General features: G+C 38.2%; 1 protein-coding gene across 2 annotated transcripts in view; it reads right to left on the bottom strand.

Annotated features, from left to right (window-relative positions):
* rasa2 (RAS p21 protein activator 2) overlaps positions 1-21,711 on the bottom strand; it is a 37,275-nt gene extending 15,564 nt beyond the window's left edge. Inside the window, exons 1-9 of one of the 2 annotated variants that reach the window (XM_074641775.1) lie at positions 21,578-21,711; positions 15,500-15,623; positions 9,592-9,695; positions 9,403-9,497; positions 6,696-6,772; positions 4,069-4,152; positions 3,788-3,860; positions 3,633-3,709; positions 2,992-3,093 (exon numbers count right to left, since the gene is read on the bottom strand). In XM_074641775.1, the coding sequence (XP_074497876.1) occupies positions 2,992-3,093; positions 3,633-3,709; positions 3,788-3,860; positions 4,069-4,152; positions 6,696-6,772; positions 9,403-9,497; positions 9,592-9,695; positions 15,500-15,623; positions 21,578-21,638 (797 nt within the window). In that variant the 5' untranslated portion in view covers positions 21,639-21,711. Of the gene's footprint in view, positions 1-2,991; positions 3,094-3,632; positions 3,710-3,787; positions 3,861-4,068; positions 4,153-6,695; positions 6,773-9,402; positions 9,498-9,591; positions 9,696-15,499; positions 15,624-21,279; positions 21,296-21,577 lie in introns of those variants that run through there. The other variant, XM_074641776.1, reaches the window with a different exon arrangement.
* Between the last annotated feature and the right edge of the window lie 10 nt (positions 21,712-21,721).

The following is a 21,721-nucleotide window of genomic DNA, read 5'->3' as shown; positions in this document are numbered from 1 at the left end:
TTAGGATGGGTTAAATGCAGAGGTTGAATTTCACGTATGTACCTGTATGAATGTATGTATATGACGATTCTAATAAAGTTTTAAGTAATGTGTGGAAAAACAAATACTAGTCAATGTCATGATTAACCAATCTCCTGAGAAAAAACCAAAGACATTCAAAACATAAAACAACCGGGCAAATAATTTTAAGTTCACTACCGCGGTTAGAAAATAGAGGCTGATGGGACGGTTGATCCTGCTGACCTGAAACCAACACATCAGAAACTAATTGTACCAACATTACGGGGGAAAAAATGAGTATCCTCATATGGGAATTAAGCTCCCCAAACTTTATGGGACCGAAAAAAAAGCATTTTCCTCAGTCAAAATGTTGTTTTCTAACTGGGGTAGTACTGATTTTGGAAAGAAATTAGCATCACAAAACTTTTACAGATCAATCTTTAACATATTTTACTCCAAGAGCATGAAAACTTCTTGTAAACTGATTACAGTTATGTGTTCAAATACATTAGTGTCTAATGTATAATTCAACAGACTATTAGGGATACATTAATACACCTAGAGGATGTTTTACTGTAGCCACTGTTGCTCTGAAGCATCGCCAAGAGGAAAGCAGCTCCTCGTAAAGGGGGTTCAAAGTACGACTCAATGAAGCTATTGCCTACCTGCATACACTGTATTAATCAGACAGCTGCCTTTGCTATTTTCTTTATTATTTTTCTGATTCTGGTGGACTGGATAACTTCACTTAAAAATCTAAGTGTTTGGTAAATAGTTAACTTTGTTTATTGCTTGTATTTCTGCTGCGTGCACGTCTCCCTGAAAGCCAACAGGTGGAGCAAAATGATTAAATGCAGAGTTGAACTGCAGTGCTTCAAAAAGCTGCAGCTACATACAGCAGGCTTGTCCATAAGCTGCTTGATCTGTAATCATGGTACACAGGCACAGAGACGCTTCTCTTAGGAAGTCCACAGATCACCTGTACTGATTTCCTGAAGCCGAGCAGTTTTTATGTGAGCAACGTGGACGGTTTCCAGCATAAACACAGGACATGAGGTACTGCCACCATGCAAAAAGCCACCCACGCACTCAACTCACAGCCCTCATGTACTAACAGATTGCTATCTGGCATAAATCCCATATCACCTACACTGACGCAAAGCTAGGAAACACCCACACAACGGGGAAAAAAACTGCCCAATGCTGAGAAACCTAGGAAGATTTTTCAATTCACCTTGTAATGGCACAGAGGGAAAGTTCAAGTTGTCCTAATGAATGAGCAGGGTGGAGCTCCTAAACATAATGACTCAAAAGCAAGAAGCTCCTGATAAGAAGGAGATGACGTCAGACAGACAGTGTCTGGCTTGGTTCTGTTTATTGCAAACAATCTAATACATAACTTATTAAGAAACACATCAGACTTTGGCAGGGATAGGACAAGAAAGTCTTGGACTTATTTCCATCATCGTCCCTGATTTTCACACAATCCAATAAACCGAGACAGGTTACTCCTGTTTGATAAACATGAGCCAGGAGTGGTGAATGTATGCTGCACAGGTCCTCCAGCCTGCCATTATCTTCCCTGGAAATCTAAAATAGGCCTTTTCATCTTCAGCCATGGCAGTACACACAAGCCTTTAGGGCATTTGACTGTATGTAGCTGACGTACATGTGAAGAGAGTGTGGCAGTTTCACCAAGGTGCTTGAATTATGAGGTGTTAGAAAAGATGTATGCTTCTACATAAGTATAAATGCTAATTTTTTAAACATTTATTTTGATCAATGGAATGATAAAGTGTAATGTAATGCTACTATCTGTATCTGTTTATTTCACAAAAACATCTTCACTGTTCCTCGTATTTAAAGGTCTTATTGATACAAATTTTATTTAGACGAATAATTAAAAAAAAGAAAGAAAGAAAGGTGCCAAATAAAAGTATGGCTTTTCCTTAAAAAAAATTACTACGATCGTGAATTAATCATTTTAAAAATGTTGGCGGTTCCAAAATAAATGTCGGTAACACTTCATTTTACAGGTCCACAAATTTCATGGTAATTACATGATAATAAGCAAGTAAACTGTTTGAAATTTCATTGGAATTACTGCCAAATTACCCCAATATTTACCTCAAAATTTATCGAAAATGACTTTATTATAAACATTATTTAATAATGATATGCTAAAATAGCATATACTTGTTAAAATAGGGCCTTTAGGCTTGAAGCGGCTGTGCGCTGCGCTTCATCGGAGGTAGAAAACCACAACTAATAAAAGACACTTCTGATCAGGCACAAATCTCACCATTGTGTGACTTATTGTCTACACAAATGTAACCTGGTAGCTAATGTCATGATTCAGGGAGTTTTTAAAGAAATTTGAAACAAGTTATTTGCTGATTATAATCTATTTATCAGCAGACATGGAAATAAAGCATATCAATTAACTTTGTATTCTTTTCCTGGATGTATTAAATAAATGACCAGTAATTTGGAAATAGCGGAATATAAGTATTAAATAATGTTTATGATAAAGTAATTTTTGATAAACTTTGAGGTAAATATTGGGGTAATTTGGCAGTAATTCAACGCTTGCATTGGGACCGCTGGTGAGCTTTTCCTTGGAATTTAATGGCCTCTTCATTCACAATACTGTGAATGTAGCTCTCAAATGCATATTTAATCCTTTCTGTCTACTTCTCTCTGATATTTCAGAATGATTATTCCAGAAATCTGCCATTATTTCCTTTGGAATATCTCTCACTGATATCATTGACAACGCCATATTGATATGCCGGGTGCGAAATCGGACAGGCCTAGCAACAGTAACTAAGGGGTTAGGGGTTTAGCGAGGGGTGAATTGTGTAAATTGTGTGACAGGAGAAAATAAAAAAAAATGAATGCAGAAATATGGATGCTGTTTGTGTTTGTCTACAATCCTAGTGGATGATGGTGTTAGAAATTAAAAGACATTTTCTTCTGTCTCGTCCTCACCAGGCTTTGTGGATGTGGTCACTTCGCAGGATCTTGACAGGAACCCGCGTCTCCCCCAGAAACACATCCTGAGCCAGATTCTCATTGTTCCACAAATCAACTCTGCAAAGACAGAGGGTGGGCAGAGACACAAGTATTTCATCTATGAATATATGGCATCAAACAACATGTACATGCAGAGTAAGACACAACTTTTGTTGCTGTGTGTGTTCAGCACAAACACACAACCACCCAATTCCAATATGGCAAAAATAGGACAAAATAAATGTCACTACTGGAGTGGTGCTTACCTGCTCGGTGCGTAGAAGCTAACACAATACTCGTGCAATGACACCACCTCAAATCCAAACCTCAAAACCATGCATGAGTGTTTACCTTTGACTCTGCCTAGTCTTACCCAGTGAGCTATGAGTCCACTGTGACGGACGCCCCACCTATCCTTAACCAGAAACCAAGGCTCTCTATCAGTAGTCAGAACACACCACATCTAAATTCACCTTTTTGTCCTCAAGTTGTTAAGAAATAATTTTTCTTCTGTCAAGACTATAGAGGGGGAAACGAGAGAGGGAGGGAGAGAGAGAGAGAAAGAGAGCGACAGAAAGTGAAACGCACAGAAGAGAGAAACAAAAAGTAAAACTTACTTGATCTCAAGTTTTTCAATGTCCTCCTCCTCCACTTGGAAATGGGACTTTTTAGAGTAGCTGCTGGACCGTGTGACCTGAGGGTGAACATGTCGAGGCTTATTTACTGGCTTACTTATAAAAAATAGTGTCTGAGTAAAGCAAACAGAATTTACCTCAAAGAAGAAGGTCTCTTCAAAATGAGGGTTGCTGGTTTTCTTCTTTACCTTGGTTTTCTTCTGGTCAGACCTGAGGAGATATGTTATAGAAAAAGTTTTAAAAAAGAAAGAAAAAAAAAAAGTAATTCCAGTAACTCCATAGAAATTTCAAATAGCTTACTTGCCAATTATCACCTAATTACCATGACATTTGCGGACCTGTAAAATGAAGTGTTACCAAAAATGTATAATGTTTATTCAAGGAAATTGGTATATATGTGTGGCATTCATAGGGTTACCTGGCAGGTCCAACGAGTGACACGGTGGCGTAGGGGTCACAGTTCTGCCCACTGATCAGAGGCAGCCCCTGGCACTCGATTATCCTGGGGGAGGTCACAAAGAAACAGGGAGGGACACAATTAATACAACATGGACAAGATTTCAGTACTGTGTTAATTGACATCATTATCACCAGTTGAAGTAAGAGTCAGAAATAGTTTTCATTCGCATAGTTTAGGAATGGACAGACTTCAAAGTCACCCAGACCTTGGGAGAGATTAGCCAGCAGTCAACACTAGGTCTTCACAGCATAAATGGTAAATAATTTCTTGTTGGTTCAACAGACGCCTGAGTGGAAATGCTACAGTATTAACCCTCTACAGTCTGCATCCTCACAGCACTGAGTATAAAAAGAGGTTTACTTGAAACAGGACACTTATGAACAATCAAAAAAAAAACTATTACCTTGAGGAGCCACTGTATTACAATTACTATTTCAGAAACAATGTAGGTTTACATTTATAATAGACTTTTAAAACAAGACATATAATCTTAAAAACTAGGTAATATACATCTACCACTACGGAACAAATAATCAATCAGTGTGACTTCAATTTCAACAAATTTTAAAACGAGTTAACTCAAAAAGTCACGAAATAGCCCATAAAAAGATAAGAATAAAAATATAATATAATTGCATCATCATTATTATCACTTTCTTTCACATGCAACACACAGACAGACACAATTATGTTAGATGTAAATACTACTAATACAGCACATTAATTATTATTTTACCTAATTTTTTTTTTTTTAAAGGAAGCTTTAACTCATACATATAATACAAAATAATACTTTAAACACCACAATAAATATAGATTTTCTTTTCTGGAAGAGTATTACTATTTTCTGATGATTTTTTTTCTCCCCCAATATCATCAACTATAATAATGAAAATAAATAAATAAAAATAAAAATGATAAATGTTGTACCTACTGTATAAAGCTAACTAATTTATGGGGACTCAGGAATAAATTATTTTTTTTAATTTAAATTTCAAACACATTATACAGTATAATGTGTGTATTTTTATTTATTGGGCACACCCTTGATGCAGCACTGATTCATTCACTGTATCATAGTGTTGGTCAAGATGCCTGGAAGTCACATTGGACATAGAAGATATAAGATATAAGAATATATTGTTATGAAGTTGGTTTCAAATAGAATTTTTTTTTTCTCAGTGTCATTTTTGTCCCGTTTATCAGACTTGCTTAATCTGGCGTCAATTGTCAACTCTCAAACAGACATTTTGTCAACAATATAAAACAGCACTGTACATTGATGAAGTGGTGTCTTCATTTAGAAGCTTTGCCCTCATGTTTGGCTTGTGTCACACAGGGACCACGGCTTTTTTCACAGGTGTTTCAGGTGACAACAAGCACACACTGTCTGCACCCTAAACAGGATGTGGCTGCTAAGCAGGAGTCACCGGAGAATAAGAATGAATTCAGCCCGTCACTAAGTGAGGCCAGAGGGAGACGCCAAGCAGAACGAATGTCAGGATGTTTGTGTATCATCTTCCAGGGTGTCATGACAATATTCCCTACAGTCTCCTTTGCCTCTCTTAACTCAAAGCCATCTCGCTGTGCTCCGGCCATCTCTGGTGATTAATCACGCAGCAGCAGGATGACTACAAGTGTGCAAATGATGAGCTTGACACCTTTTGATTTTGCTAACATGCCAGGCTGATGTAGGTAAAAGGCATCATCATCATCTATGCGCATATGATGAGAGCGCACTGCGAGCAGGGAACAGTTTAAGCAAACAATCTGAGAGGCGACACGGTGAACGACGGCAGCAGAAAACCACAGCGGTTGTATGAGAAGCGCAGGCTTCCTGCTCAGATGCCATCACTTCCTCCTCATTACCCTGCTCTCCAAGTATGAATGGGGGGATGCAAAACAGCTCACGTAAACAGCGTGAGGTCTGACACGCACACAGACGTACATGCTCAACCTAATCCTTCAATGAATGCTGTAACAGTGACGACTTCTTGATGTCAAACGTACAGCTAGGAAGTTAAAGCTGGTAGATAAAAGGATATTGTGACACACGCAAAACCTAAAAACAACCCACTGAAACCCAGATTGACAAATAATATGATCTTATCAATGATGAGACATTTCTTTCCAGTTTCTTTCTCATATACCTGTTTGAACTATTGACAAGAGGTTTCAGTATCAGGCAAAGCACAAATAGTTTTTCTGACATATTTTTGGACATTAGATGTTTTAAACTCATGCCTGTAATCTAGGAGAAAATGTATACACATGGAAATTATTTGACTGGTTGTAGTCCCTGCAGTTTTTTGAGTCAGTGAGCTATAGCCTCTGAACCAAAGCTACAATACAGATTTTGTTTGTATGTATGTACTGTATGTATGTATACCTTACCCTCTTATGTAAAGCATTTTTTTTTGTATTTAAAGTGCTGTATAAATAAACCTATAACACCTCATTTGGTTCAATTTTCAGCTTTTGATTACTTCATTGATTTCAAATTCCCTACAAATTTTCCCAGTTTATAAAAAGACAACCAGTCGGATCAGACCTCACTCGACTGGCGAGGGATTCTTGGTACTCACCGGACTACCAAGTGTTGACCTACTGAGCCGTTCTCTGTGATCACTTCATTCAATCGCATCTCCAGGTGAACCTTACCCTGTTGAACAGGAGGAGAGGAGAGAGTGACCGGTGAGGAGTTAGAAATGACTGAAAGCATCTTACACTCGGGCGAGAGTTGCACAAAAAGTTAATATGTTGGTTGTAAAATAAAATAAGATAAGAAAAGGGCTGTCGTATGTGCTTGTGAGAATATGAACACATCAAACTCCTTTAACTGATCACTAACGTTAATAATTTTATTGAATGAAATGTTTTTATTCTGAAGCATCCTTGATTGCAAAACATAGTATTGCCATGCTTCTTTTCCATATAAACAAACAATGTCAAAAGACGCAGGAATAACACTTAAAAAATAAGAAAATAAATAAATTAAAAATTAAAAAAAAGAAATGGGAAATACTGAATAATAAAATGTATATATATTTAAAATATAAATAAATAAATAATAAAAATAATAATAAATGAAAAACAGTAATAATCAATCATGACAACAATAATAATGAAAATAATACTTTTACTTGTATAACTTCACCAACAAAATGTTCTAACCAACATATCAAGGAAAAAAACACAAGCGCTTTAACCCATTACCAGCCTCACACTCTCCCCTTGTCTACTCCATCTCCATCTCCATCGCCACCCCGGACTAAAGTCACTATTCGGTTCCTTATTTTATTAAATATATGTAAAAATATTGCCATTGTATTTTGTTAGAAACAAGTTGCCCATTTCCCTCTTTGTGTCTTAGCCCTAGACATGTGGCCCGGCTCAACCTCATGTTGTTTTAGGTTAATGGAGGTACCATGTGTGACAAGAGCCACAGCAGCTGTGAATTTTGTCATCAGTCATAAAAGATCTTTACGGGGTCGGATGTGGTGAAGGCTGCCGGTCTCGCCTTCGGAAGTGTCAGAGAGAGAGAGAGAGAGAGAGAGAGAGAGAGGGCTGCCGGTCTCGCCTTCGGAAGTGTCAGAGAGAGAGCGAGAGCGCGAGCGAGAGAGAGCGAGAGAGAGAGAGAGAGAAACAAAACGCCCACACACTTGCACTCTGTCTCTGCAAATCAGCACTTGGCTGAGATGGCAAGTAGTTCTTTCTGATGCAAGATAGGCCTTTAAGCCAAAATATTTACTACTTAGGATCCAAATGAGCCAATACCAGCAGTAAATCAACACTCACATTGCAACCTATCCTCCCTTTTAATTAGTTATGAATATGGTCAAATAAGTGTGTATTGTTTGTCCTACAATTTCCTTTATTAACGGAGCAGGTTCACTGGAATAAAAGCTGCTCAAAGGTACATACACAGCCCCTATCTGACTACAAACCCAGCCAGAGAGGCATTGCAACAACACCTCCATCACTCACTGATGTAACTTTGCAGTTGAAAGTGTCTACTTGTGAGTGAATCAGTGTAGCAGCACATACCCAGAATAGTCTGGCGTGGGCTAATGGCAGCTAGAGTCAACACGTTAGCTACAGTCAGCAGCACAGGAGTGGTAGTGTGTGCTGTAGTTTCACCCAACGCAACCAGACCACAAAAAACTATCTGATCAAAGAAATGTACAGCTGAAATAGGAACAACCCACACGCATGCCCTATATGGGATCGAAACTAGATACTGCACCCTGAAAAAAAGAGAGATCAAACAAACAAAAAACACCTCATCAGTCAAGACTATAGAAGCTATAGTATCATAATCAACTTAAGCCAGCTGCAGTCAACTCTACAAAAACATATTAATGTCAACAACAAATTTGACGATCAAATAATCATAGAAAACTCAATGGCATTAGTCGTCAAACCTCATAGAGTATTGACTTCATCAGAATATTTCCTCTGGGGCTTTTGGCAGGTTGACATACTGTTTGTATAAAACAATGACGAACTCGGTTTACGCAGTTTGCAAATTCTATGTAACCATCTTGTATGCAGACGCAACAACAGACCAGTTACATTTGCATGATGAAAAAAGATGGGAGTGAGTTGGTGACGAATGCTTTTGAAACACTACATGAAAAGCAGATTTATTAGTTTTGGTCAAATTTAAATCTGGCAGGCGGCAAAAATAATCACTTTCATAACAATAACAGTGATCTACCTATCCATTTACAGTAGTAGTGGTACTTCAGGTTTTCAAACCGTTAAAACACAACAGCTTGGACAGAGAGACTATTAAACCTTTGACATGGAAACGATCTTATCTCTATGCAAATTTTGGACTACATGCAAGTGAGTTTCCTGCTTGTTGTGACGGTAAATGCATTCATCCCCCGAGCCCGAAGCGAGTGGTGCAGTCTCATTATCAATAACTTTAGCGGCAACTTCCAAGTATGTGTAATTCAAAGTCAAACCCAGAATAAAATCAGGAAGAGATATCCTATAAATTGAGTGCCAAATGTTTAAATCATTTTTGTGAATCTTCGTTTAAAACATTGAACTTTCTTTTTGTGATTGATTTTTTTTTAAAGATAATACAAAACATAGTTCTAGATCACTAGGCACATAGGGAACATATATATATATATATATAAAAATTATGATAATTATAAATAAATCAACACAAAACGCAAGAAGGAAAAGAGAAGGAACGAAATAGAGACAGAGTAGTAACCAAATAAAAAGGCTGAGATACATAAAAACAATAAGCAGTTGAACTTTCATAGAAATTACCTGGACTTCTGAGTTGGGATCTACTGGATGAAGGCTAAACCAGTGCTCCTTCCCACTGTATTTACACAGGTCATCCTTCCGGATTGACACCTTGCCTGTAAAGACACAAACAGCCACACATTAAACTACAACTCGTCCACTCAGATGAGAAAATATACTTGTGCAAGTGCCTCACTTAATGCAACTTACCAACAGGTAGGTCCCTTTGGAAAACGCTCTTGGCATAAACATAGAAGGATAAACACTGAAATGGACGTGGGATCTCGAAGTAGAAGTCCTCTCCGTAGAAAGGGCTGTAAATAAAGGCAGAGGTTTAAATTAGCAGTGTGTGAGAATGTGAGTGAGAACGTGTAGTAGGTGGTGTAATGTGTGATAAACTGTGACCAGATTAGTGGCAATCCATGCAGGCTTAACAATGATTTGTTAAGCTTAATGTTTGATTCTTAACTGTGTGCAACACCAGTGTTATCCGATTTAAAAAGGCTCAATTTGGTGTAGTCTAAAAATGTGTTTTTAATGTCTCTGTGATGAATACTACACTGGAAAATGAAAAATAAAATCGCCATAGTCACTTTGTGTTTTATTGAGTCCAAAAATCGTATTCAAGTAAAACAAGTAGGAGAAATACAATTTATTACACCTGCTATCAATACAACCAAAATACAGACATCTTTGCCGTCCACCTGACCTAGTTCTATATTACGAAATCATGAAATCACTAAATCACTAAATCAAACTCCACGTGTGATGTACTGCTGTTGGGATTTAACAATCATGGAATTATTGTGATATTAGGTGGTGTTTAAAGCCCTAGATTATGTAGGAAAAAATAGACAATTATTGAATAAACTAGGTGTTGTGCTCCGGCCAAAATGTGATAACATTATCACATTTTGAGCATAACTCTCATAAACACAGGAGCAGAAGGCGGACGACACAGGGTGCCCTCATGACTCATCGGGGTTTAAATTGGGTTTAAATCTGTCACTTTAGCCGTCCATTCTCTCCAAAGCCTCTCTTGTCATTTCCTTAATATGTAGTCTAACAGTTTACAAACCCTGTAACAATTATCTATGAAGACTCTTTTGTGTTATATTCCTCTATCCTCTCCAAATTAAATGGGAAAAAGAGTCAAATATCTGGAAGATGACAAAAATAGCTGTAAAGTAAAATTAAACAGATCAGAGTCAGGATTTTAAAGTGCTGAAAAATGTCATTTTGAGGAACATTTAGGCAGATAATGCAGCTAAAAGGAAAAACAATCCACTGAGAAAAGCCTTTATTCTACTGGCAAAGGGTCCTTCCACGAGTAATAATAAACACCCATCCACCCGCTTTACCTACTAATACTGTTCAGTGTCATATATGGACTTTCAGTGTAATCAATTAGTGATGATATATCATATTGGGCTAGCAAATTAATAATTTGAAGGAAATTATATTTAAAAATTAACAGAATTAGTCACTGAGACTTTTGTTTTACACATGTGAAGAGTTTAGTCCAGGGGTCAATTAACCTTTACTATCAAAAGAGCCATTTTTGGCCAAAAGAAATATGGCTGTGTCTGTGTTTTGGTAATGTCTTTCAATTACATTTTTGCTAATTTCAGAAAAACTCTGGCCACCGCTATTGAGGTTCAGCAAAATCAGAGGATAAGGCGCTGGGCCGTAAACGTACGTAGGCTATGACGCAGAGTTTAGTAGTCTTTTTTTTTTTCTTCTTCTTTTTTTTTTTAAGAGTATAGGCTACATATTTTTACAATTGGAGAATATACTGTAAGAATCACTTTAGGTCTACAGCAATGATAAATGAAAAGCTACAGGGAGCCACGTGGGAAGGTAGTAATTCATCATATATTTGTCATGTCGGGATATACATCAATATCAGAAAAACATTCTTATCAATACTGTGTTCAGCAATATCATCCAGCCCTAGTGAGAGGTGGGTACAACCTGGACAGGTTGCTAGTCCACTGCAGGGCTCACACACACAGAAAGATCACACATTCACATTCACATTCACTCCTTCACATTCACCTAACATGCATGACTTTAGACTGTGGGAAGAAACCTGAGCACCCGGAATAAACCCATGCAGACACGGGGAGAACATGCAATCCTAAAACCAGCATGTGCTACAATACTATATAACCTAGCCTATAGAGGCAAAGTGGTTGAATCTCTTCTTCTACCTACTGCCCTGCAGGAGCTGGCACAAACACAGAGGGCCCAAAGCATCTGTGCCACTCAGTCCTGCCAACATGACTACCTCACGACCAGGACCGCAAACTATAGACAGCTTGATCTGACACAACCGATTGTAGGTTAAGCACTGCCTCGATGTGTACGTGCTGCCAGCAGATGGACCACCTGGCCCAAACAGACTGAACGGTACTTAGACAGTTGTGCTGGATTAACCGTTCGTATGTTCAAGTAAAACTGCGATGCCTGTCTTTTTCTTACAAGTCGTCTTAGGCCAGTTAAGTTTGGAGGTCTGTTCATTTGGGGAACAAAATTAAACGTAAATGTAGCATCAAATTAATGGGCAGCTGGCATATAAACAGAGCCACTCAGACATGTGTTTGCCTGTTAAACACTACTGGAGTTTATGGGCCATGTGCCTTAATGAATTGTACTTACAGTTCCACTTTCTCACTTTTTAAAAAAAACTAAAATCAGGACCAGGAGATTAGCCTTGTAAACAGGCATATCTGTATAATTACTCACTGCTAGATTGAGGGAACATGGACCTGTAACTCTTTAAATCCCTATACCGATGCCTCCCTCTACAATTCATGCATCTTGGATGGTGAAATATCTTGCCTGACACTTCCGCACTGGGTTTGGCCAACACATCCAGTATACGCCCACGCATCCTCCTCAACATCACATGGAATTATGCACTTGTAACCTCCCTATTCTGCACACACTCAAACATACACCCACTATACTAGTACCTTCCTTCCTGTTGTCATCCTAGCTGCTAAATAATGTGAGAATGCAAGGTAGAGCCGCTTGACCACAACTGTGTGAACATGCCTTCTTTATCCGAGGGATTAGCTGCAATTAGAGCCTTTAAACCGTTAGAAACAGGAGCCCATGCAACAGGCGTGAGTCAAGAACCATCAAATACAAAACGCAGTGACTATTAAGATGTGCTAAACAGAGGCTAAGGTAGTTGAGAGTGACACAGAGAGAAAGACAGGGGAGAGCGTGGGAGGACACACTTCCTCTCAGAGACTGTAAAATCCTTTTGAACGGCACCGAAATCAGGAGAGAGAGAGAAAAAAAAGAGCTGTTGTGAAATACCTAGAGAAGGCAGGCCCATGTTTACAGTGAGATATGCAATGATGTAGATAGGAAGCTAAAAAGGTTTACTGGTGCTATCTCCCACACCAGCTATTGGTAAAATAGCTCATTTCAGTGTGAATCACTTAATGTTTCCCAGCTAAAATGGTGCCCTGCACACATCCAGCTCTGAGTCACATATTGACAGTTATCAAATGAATTTGAAACCGGACATTTCTCACTTGATCGGCTTGCTACAAACATAACTGGTCCAGAGTTTAGTGTAACTGTTTCCACATGAGAGATGTTCTCAACAAGTTATTTCCGTTTTATTTTAGCTTTGCTTCAACAGTAATATAATCAATCCATATGAGCATATTTTAAAGGGGACCTTTTATACTTTTGTGCTTTTTCCCTTTCCTTTACGGTGTTATATACAGTTTTTTGTACATGTAAAAGCTCTGCAAAGTTACAAAGTCCAAAGTCCACACCAAAGGGAGTTACTCTCCCCAACAGAAACGCTCCTGAACTGCCTGAAACACCTCCTTGAAGTCCTGCCTTTTCCTCTGTAACTTGGTGATGTCACCAAGTAACACACTTGGCCTAGTGGCTAGTTTGGCACGCCCTCAAACAAAGCTAGTTAGAGCGGAGCTGGAGCGGAGTCCAAAGAGTTTGGTTCAGTTGACCAATCAGAGCAGAGTGGGCTTTTCGGAGCTCAAACAGAGCGTTTCAGACAGAGGGTGAAAAGAGGTGCTGCAGCACAGGCGGTATGAGACAAGTAAAGCGATTTTTGAACATTAAAGCATGTAAACATGTTCTAGTAAAAACCTAAAATACAAGTATGCCCCTGTAAATGAGCATAATAGGTCCTCTTTAATCAACGTTGTTCCTGAAACGGGATGTTCATCAATTAAGCCAAAGACCGTGGTGGGGTAACTGGAATAAGATTATAAAGTGTAGTAGCCCATGTGACCTTTAAAATTTCTGTACATTGTAATTACTGTAACATCTGTATATACATTTCTGTTTTAATTACTATGTTTCTTTATTTATATTTTAATTTTTTTATGTACTTGAATAATCATATGATGGTATACTGTATTTGCTGCCAAGACTGGTCATTTTATGAATATGTAATGTTTGTTATAATTGGAAATCCTCAATGAAAATATTGTTAATTAAAAAAAATCATGGCAGTTGAACATACATCGCATTAGCTGATACAGGTTTTTTACAAGAAAAATTCCAGTGTTGAGTGGTGCTATCTCGCTCTGTTCTCTCCCTAACTGATTTACATCATTCTAGATTAATATTAATAGAGCTGAAACAAATACTTATTTTCATTATCAATTAATCTATAGGTTATTCAGTAAATTAAGTAAAGCACAGCGTCCAAAAATTACAAATGACCTCCAGAGTTCCAACAGATGAGCACAATCAAAAACTAAAAACACAATAAATATTCAGAGAATGGCAGCACATACTCACATTTGTAAATCTGTGAAGGTTTGACATTTGACACTGTAAGCTACACATCCGAACCTTAGAAATTGTTCACTACTACTAGTAGTTCAAAAATTAACTCTGAGGACGAAATGGCACAAATAAAGACAGTGAACCCGAAACTTTGCCCGCATGTAAACAGAAGGATGTTTGGATTTCTTGTATCGCCAACATTGCTTGCTATAGATGAGGTGTGCAATGACACTGAAACACTGTACACAACTGTAATCATGTCTCCTCCTTCAGAGTCACTTTAAGTATAACACTGTCCATGAAACACATCATTGAGTACTTTGATACTACTCATAATATTCAACTACGCTGTTTTCTTTTCAACTGATGATATGAACCTGTTGTTTATAGGGATTATAAATATGTGAATGTACACTTTACACTATATCACTGGCAGTAATTTCCCACTTTTGTAGACCTCTACTGTTCTGTTCTGCTCTTTATTTGTCAAATAAAGTAGTATTAATTTTGCGAAATACTACCATAATCCTACCAATTTCAGGAAAGATATGGAAAGCTCCCTTCATCTCTTCAATAAAACTTCAGTATATATCTACAATATTTCAACATATAAACACTAGAAGACAGCTAGTCCCATGCTCAACATCAGAGCAAAGAGTAAATAGGCTGTAAAGGCCTCTCTTACTGTTTGGACATCCACCATCTTGAAAGACATGTCCAGTGGCATATCATGTAACTTACGTATGCATGGTGTAAATTTATGAAATGTAATTAAATTGTAATGTTTGAAAATTCCGAGTTTAATGTAATGTTAACATTAGGGCTGTTCCGAACGCTTCGAATCTTCAACCGTTGCCATGGTATTTAACCTCCAAATCACTATTCGAATGCTTCGTTTAAAAAAAAAAAAAAACAACATTTTTTTTATAGAAGTATGTAATAGTGTATAAATCCCCAAACAGCCCCTGAAGTAAAGAATAATCCAACAACATTATTCATATTCAACATTAATTGTTATTAGTTATTCTTAGATGGATATCGCTGTTTGTTGTGTGTAGAGGTGCGTTTGTGTAGTCCTGAGCAGCACTGAAACAGGGGAGATGGAGACAGACAGACAGACAGAAGAACATGTCAGCCTGCCGCGCTGCGTTGCTCCGCGAAGCTTTAAATACCTTCGAATATTTCTTACCGAAGCTTTGAAGCCCAAAATATTTTATTCGGGACAGCCCTAGTTAACATAATCAACACCTTACTGTACAGTAACAGCTGGAAAACTGCAGCCCCAACTGGAAATAAGTCAGTGAGAAGATGCAGGGGAAACCTTGCTGCTTACCTGACGCTTTTGTCAAACACCTTGGTGCGGAACACTTCCTCCTGATCCAGACTGATGGTGCAAAACGTGCAGAGATCCCTTTGTCGATTTGGACCCGAGACTGGTCCTAGGTTCTTAGCTTCACCTGCAGCACAAAGAGAAGAACATCGTTACTATCTCGGCAGGCATCAAAACAACAGAAGTATCTCCCAAGTTAAAGGCAAAGTAAATAATCATTAATTCGTTACAAAAGCACATGTATGGCAGATCAATGACACACAGGTTTTGGACAATTCACATACTATTCAATAACATTTCTCTACTTCTATACCTCCTTCCAAGCTACTGCTATAAATATTAATCTTACAGGTATGCTTGACTGAGAGGTGAACTCAATTTCAACAGAGATATACCTTGCAGAGGTTCTGAGAATATGTTCTGTAATTTCATCAAGCTTGGAAATCAATCTAATACCTACTCCATGTCACTGTCTACTTGGCAACTTTAATGTTGGTGATCGCTATCAAAGGAAATTCTGTAATCTTGCATTTATTGCTGCAAAAGAATGTCGGCTGGAAGGCCCCTTCTCAGTGGAAGGTGGAGATGTAAAGTTATATCCCGCTTGATTACTTGTATTACAAAATGAGAGGAAAGCTGGACACACATGATAAAATATGGACACCTTATATAAACTTTATCCATAACCTTTAAATAAATGTTGATGAGGTCAGGTGCTGTATACAGTGAATTCTTGGTGCTTGGGGGTAGATTAACTTGCTTGTGGAGTGTCCCCACTGCTTGCAAACTTATTCATTTACCTATGTTATTTTTTTTTTCTGCTTCTGTTCAAGGGTTCAGAAGTGAACTAAATGACAACAGAGATATACCTTCAAGAGGTTCTGAGAACATGTGCATTTAAGTTTCAGATCTTGAAAAAAACTTGACTCTGCTAATTCATTGCAATACACAAGTGGCAGTCCCAGAGTTAAGATAAAAAGTATGTGTTTTTCGATTAGTAAGTTCCTACTGCTAATCTTGATCAAAAAAGGTAAAAAAAAAAAATCCTGAAATAAAAAGTAGGGGTTAATTTCACTGAAACTGACTCAGTACAATCTAATCTTAGTCAATATAAGTATGTGCGATTGCAATCATATAGAGTTACACTTTTAAATTCAACATCCTCATGTTGATATGGGGACACTGCCTCTCTTGCCAGTTGTTAGGGCAAGCTGCAGAGCGGATGTAGCTGATGTAGACTTGAGGCTCATATGTGGTTAAAAACATGAAACACCGACTTCCTCAGCATAACCAATGACGACGGCACACCAGCGCTGATTCACAAATGACAAATACCTTTGTAACAAACACCACATGCACACACACACTTCCATTACATGGCAGGCAGACACAGATTATGGCATGGGGTTTTGTGCAACAAATACATAAATAAAATGTACCAAATCAAAGCCAAATAAATTAAATGGCAGTCACTCAAACACAGCACTATCAATAGCTTTACAATGAATCAGATTTAGACTGGTGGATTAGAGGGGCAGTAGTCTAAACTGGTCCTCTAGCTTTGGATAGGTACCCTAAGCCCCGGTGGAGACCTAATTAACAAAAGCCACCAGTGAGATGAGCTTTTTAAACAGGCTATTAATAATAGTGTATGGCTAATCTTAGGAACGGACGGTGAAAACAGCCAAGTTGTCTCTAAGCTCGGACCAGGATGACCTGGTGGGAGTATAGCACACAAGCACGCATGCACACAGATCCAAATACATACAGTATACTTGGCCAACCAACCCTACTGCCATCTCGTCTCTTCAATAACATTTTCACTAAAACAGAAGCATGTCACCCTGTGGAAACCACGACCGAAAGGTCAGAGAGTATGGCTAAACAATGAGTCAGCTGACTGAGTCAACTGGCCTTTTTCCTGATTTTAATCTGACAATGAATCAAATAAGATCATATATCAAAGTACGCTGACCATCTAAAAAAACGCTATAAGAACACATGTTTACTGCCACCTCCACCGATGTAGGCTAAAGGAAAAGGACAAAGTGTGAACGAGGAAGAATGGAGTTTCGTAAGACTGCAAAGTGAGTTACATGCCACGGTTGTTCCTCTATTTTGTTCTGCTTACTGTTTTCTCATTAATTCATAGTAGTGAAACTGACATTTGCCTTCCTATTGTGTGCCTATGCGTACGAGCCTTACATACTATTTAGCCTATATTCACCTTACAGTAAATACATACAGTCATAGCTAGTCATAATATAGTCTACACACCTAATTTAGACACATAAAATGTCTCTCAAGCGCATATTTAAAATAATGTTTTGTCAAACATATAACATATTTAAAATATGGATGCACCGATACCAGATCGGATATCGAGCCGACAATGACTTAAATAGCTGGATTGGATATCGGTGACAATGGGGCCGATCTATTCAATTCAGTTCTATGTTTATATATTATATACTTGAATTTGAATTCCTGTTTAAATTGTGACCAATTTGTGGCTGCATTAAAAAGCTTTACACTTGAATTTGAATTCTTGTTAATTTTGAAGATTTTTTACAGAGTTGCTGGTGTATGTTTCATTATTTTAATAATAAATATTAATAATTAAAATGTATATCTATGTCCTATGCCTTACACATAAAAGGATGATCCCAGTCACTTCCACACAATGAGGCATACAGCTTATTAATTAATTATTATTAACACTGGTATCGGATCGGTACTCGGTATCGGCTGATTTCCAAAGCACAGATATCTGTATCGCTATCGGGACCGAAACGTCGGATAGGTGCAATCCTAATTTAAAATAACAACTTAATTGCCATCTTATTTTAAACTGACTTCTTCTGAAGATTGACCACACTTCCTATTTGAGATGAAGCAATGCCACTGGGGCTAATTTAATCATAACCATAATCCATTACCTCAAACACCAACATAGAGAGTGTGGTGGGGCAGTGGGTGTAGACTAATGGATATGTATTGAAACTGAGAATAATCAAGTCTGCTGCAGCATATATATGAGTAAAAGGTCATAATAGGGGTGCTCAAATAATCGAATATTAAACGCCATCACGATTTTGGCTTCCCACAATTAAATGAACATGATTGACCGAGATATTGACGTTTAAAATGCGTGCTTCGTTCATAGAAAAACTGCATAACTCAAGTGCTTTCTAAACTAACAGCTAGAGAGCCGATTGAAACAGGCCACCGGACGGTTTTCAGCAGTCTCTTATCTGATTTTTTTGCTCGTCACACACACACATACACGTGTCATATAATGGATTTACGTCGGTACACAGCGGCACAGTCAGTAATGTCACACATACGCAACATGTCGTCGGTGTGGAAGTTTTTCAGCGTGAGTGAAGAAGACATAAAGCTGCAATTTATCACAACTGCAAGTCCAAAATAAGCCGTTGAGGAACAACCTTGAAATATTTGGAACAACTAACTTAATCAGACACTTATTATATTGGAATTTATTCCCATGACGCTGCTCAGAGTAATCTCCGTCTGCCAACGGAGGTCCCGTTGAGTTACATTATGGTGCGTTCAAGCTCTGTAAAAATGAGTATTGGGCGTAAAGTAAATTAAAACCCTATCATGATACGTTCAAATGTATTCTTGTAAAATATAGTTTTTGGCGAGAAACTATACATACAGTTGTTTGAAGGAGATAGCAATATAAAATAGATATTAGCGAGAGAATTATGACCTGTTTAACTTCCTAACGATAGCGCTAAGCAACTTATAATACATAATTAGAACTATTAATGCCATCATTTATTTCCTAATCATTTGAATTGTATGCAAATAACCACCACAGATGACAATAACAAAGTAAAACGATAACATTTAGGATTTCTGACAGTTGTAGCACAACATGGAGATGAAAGCAGTGCTCTGTTTATTTGAATGGTAAATTGCAAATAAAAAATATTTGTCCCTAAAATCTATAAATAATCGTGATCTCAATATTGATGATTGTGATTATCATTTTGGCCATAATCGTGCAGCCCTATAGTGCATAATGGGAACCAGTGCAGCTTGTGTAATTAATATGAATCTGTTGGTATAATGGCTGGATCTTTTGAAGAGCAGCCTCACATCTTGAAGTTGTGTAATTTGGCAAAAAAAGCCCAACACATTTACACACAGCCTCCTCCTGGCACACTGGACCAGCAGGAAACTGCCTTGTGAAGTCTTGTGAAGGGCTCATTGCATGGGTGGAAAAAAGTAAAAGGGTCACACCCTGATGAAGACCTATGTTGGTCGCAACACGTTGGTCATTTTAAACAGTTATTGCCATGTAAAATAAAGGCATTTTAATTTTGTTCAAACACTACAGTGTGCGTTGGATTATTTTTAAGGGAGACTTGCATTTTGTACTTTTTTCCACCCATGCAATGAGCCCTTCACAAGACTGAATGAGCCCAATACACCTGAAGGTTCCAAAGAGCGCCTGTATGTGATTACCACAGAGACCCAGCAGCGCTTCTACTCCATTGTCTTCATGCCTTGTGAGGTATTTGACTATGTTTCCTATATTTGGACTCTTTATCACACAGCATGACTAGTGTATTACTATACTATTGCTGCAGGCAAGACGTGTTAACTCATTACCACGGAATCATTCATGTCATGAGGAGACATGATAATTGCATTGAAATGTGTCTTTAATGAATGCTTTCATGTGTAGGTAAGTCAGAGAGCAAAGACTTCAACTCTCAAGTCCACATGTTGTGTGATATAATGTGTAATAATTGGCACTATAAGATAGATAGGTGTCAAAACTTGAGTTGGCTAAAAACTCTATAAACAGTGAGTGATCATTACTTTGTTGCTATTTTGATCTACATTAACGTTTAAACTGTGTATGTTGTGGCTTAAATTAACGTCATTATCATCTAATACTGGCTTAGTTACCTTAGTTACAATATATATATTGTTATAATGTGTAATAATTGGCACTATAAGATAGATAGGTGTCAAAACTTGATTTAGCTAAACTCACTATAAATAGTGAGTGATCATTACTTTGCTGCTATTTGATCTACATTAAAGTTTAAACTCTATATATTGTCGCTTAAATTAAAGTAATTATCATCTAATACTGGCTTAGTTGCCTAATTAGTTACCTTAGATATCTTAGTTACCTTAGATACCTTAGTTATCTCTTAGTTATCTTGGTTAACTTAGTTATCTTGGTTTCCTTAGTTACATTAGTTATCTTAGTTACCTAGTGACCTTAGTTATATCTTAGTTACCTAGTTACCTTAGTTATCTCAGTTACCTAGTGACCTTAGTTATCTCTTAGTTACCTAGTTACCTCAGTTATTTTAGTTACCTAGTTATCTTAGCTACCTAGTTACCTTAGTTAGCTCAGTTACCTTAGTTACCTAGTTATCTTAGTCACCTAATTATCTTAGTTACCTTAGTTATCTCAGTTACCTTAGTTACCTAGTTATTTTAGTTACCTAATTATCTTAGTTATCTCAGTTATCTTAGTTACCTTAGTTATCTCAGTTATCTCAGTTACCTTAGTTACCTGGCTGTCAGTTGCCTGCAGTGATAGCAGTTACAGCCGTTATGAAGCCGTTGGTTACTAGCTAGCTTACTTTGCCACCAACGGTTAACGCAGCTCACAGCTAATATATAAAGCCCACACACACAAAACGACATTTATATGAAACCGTTAAAATGTCCCGTTAACGGTTAAAACACTCGGTATGCTAACAGGTCGGTGAATGAAAACCATTCACAACAAGCTACTCGCTGTTAGCATGCTAGGCTAACTTGACGTGAAGCACCACCAGCCAGCAGAGAGCAGAGAGAGAGCAGCAGACCGACCAGATGAACCGCCTCTCCGCCTCTCTGCCTCCACACGGTCGACTGTTGATGGCACGCCGCCGCGCCCCTCTCTCTCTCCGGCTTCACCTCTCTCTCTCTCACCGCCGCCCGCTCCGTCGTCTTCTCCTACCGACCTCTCCTCTCTCCCCCCCCTGTGTGTGTGTGAGAGAGCCGAGCCGGGATAAAAAACATCCACCAGTCAACACTTACATATTTTCCCCCGCAGGCTCTGTAAAATCCGAATCGTCGTCGCGTCGTCCTCTTCCGCCATGGTCAGAGAGCTGACTGTGTGTCGCTGCTCCGGTTCAGCGTTCAGCGCTGCTGCTGCTTTATCATCATATCCGTTTATATGAA

This window comes from Sebastes fasciatus, chromosome 7, assembly GCF_043250625.1.
Source record: "Sebastes fasciatus isolate fSebFas1 chromosome 7, fSebFas1.pri, whole genome shotgun sequence".
NCBI lineage: Eukaryota > Metazoa > Chordata > Actinopteri > Perciformes > Sebastidae > Sebastes > Sebastes fasciatus.
The sequence above is the reverse complement of the archived record's forward strand: the minus strand, read 5'-3'. Positions and strand labels throughout refer to the sequence as shown.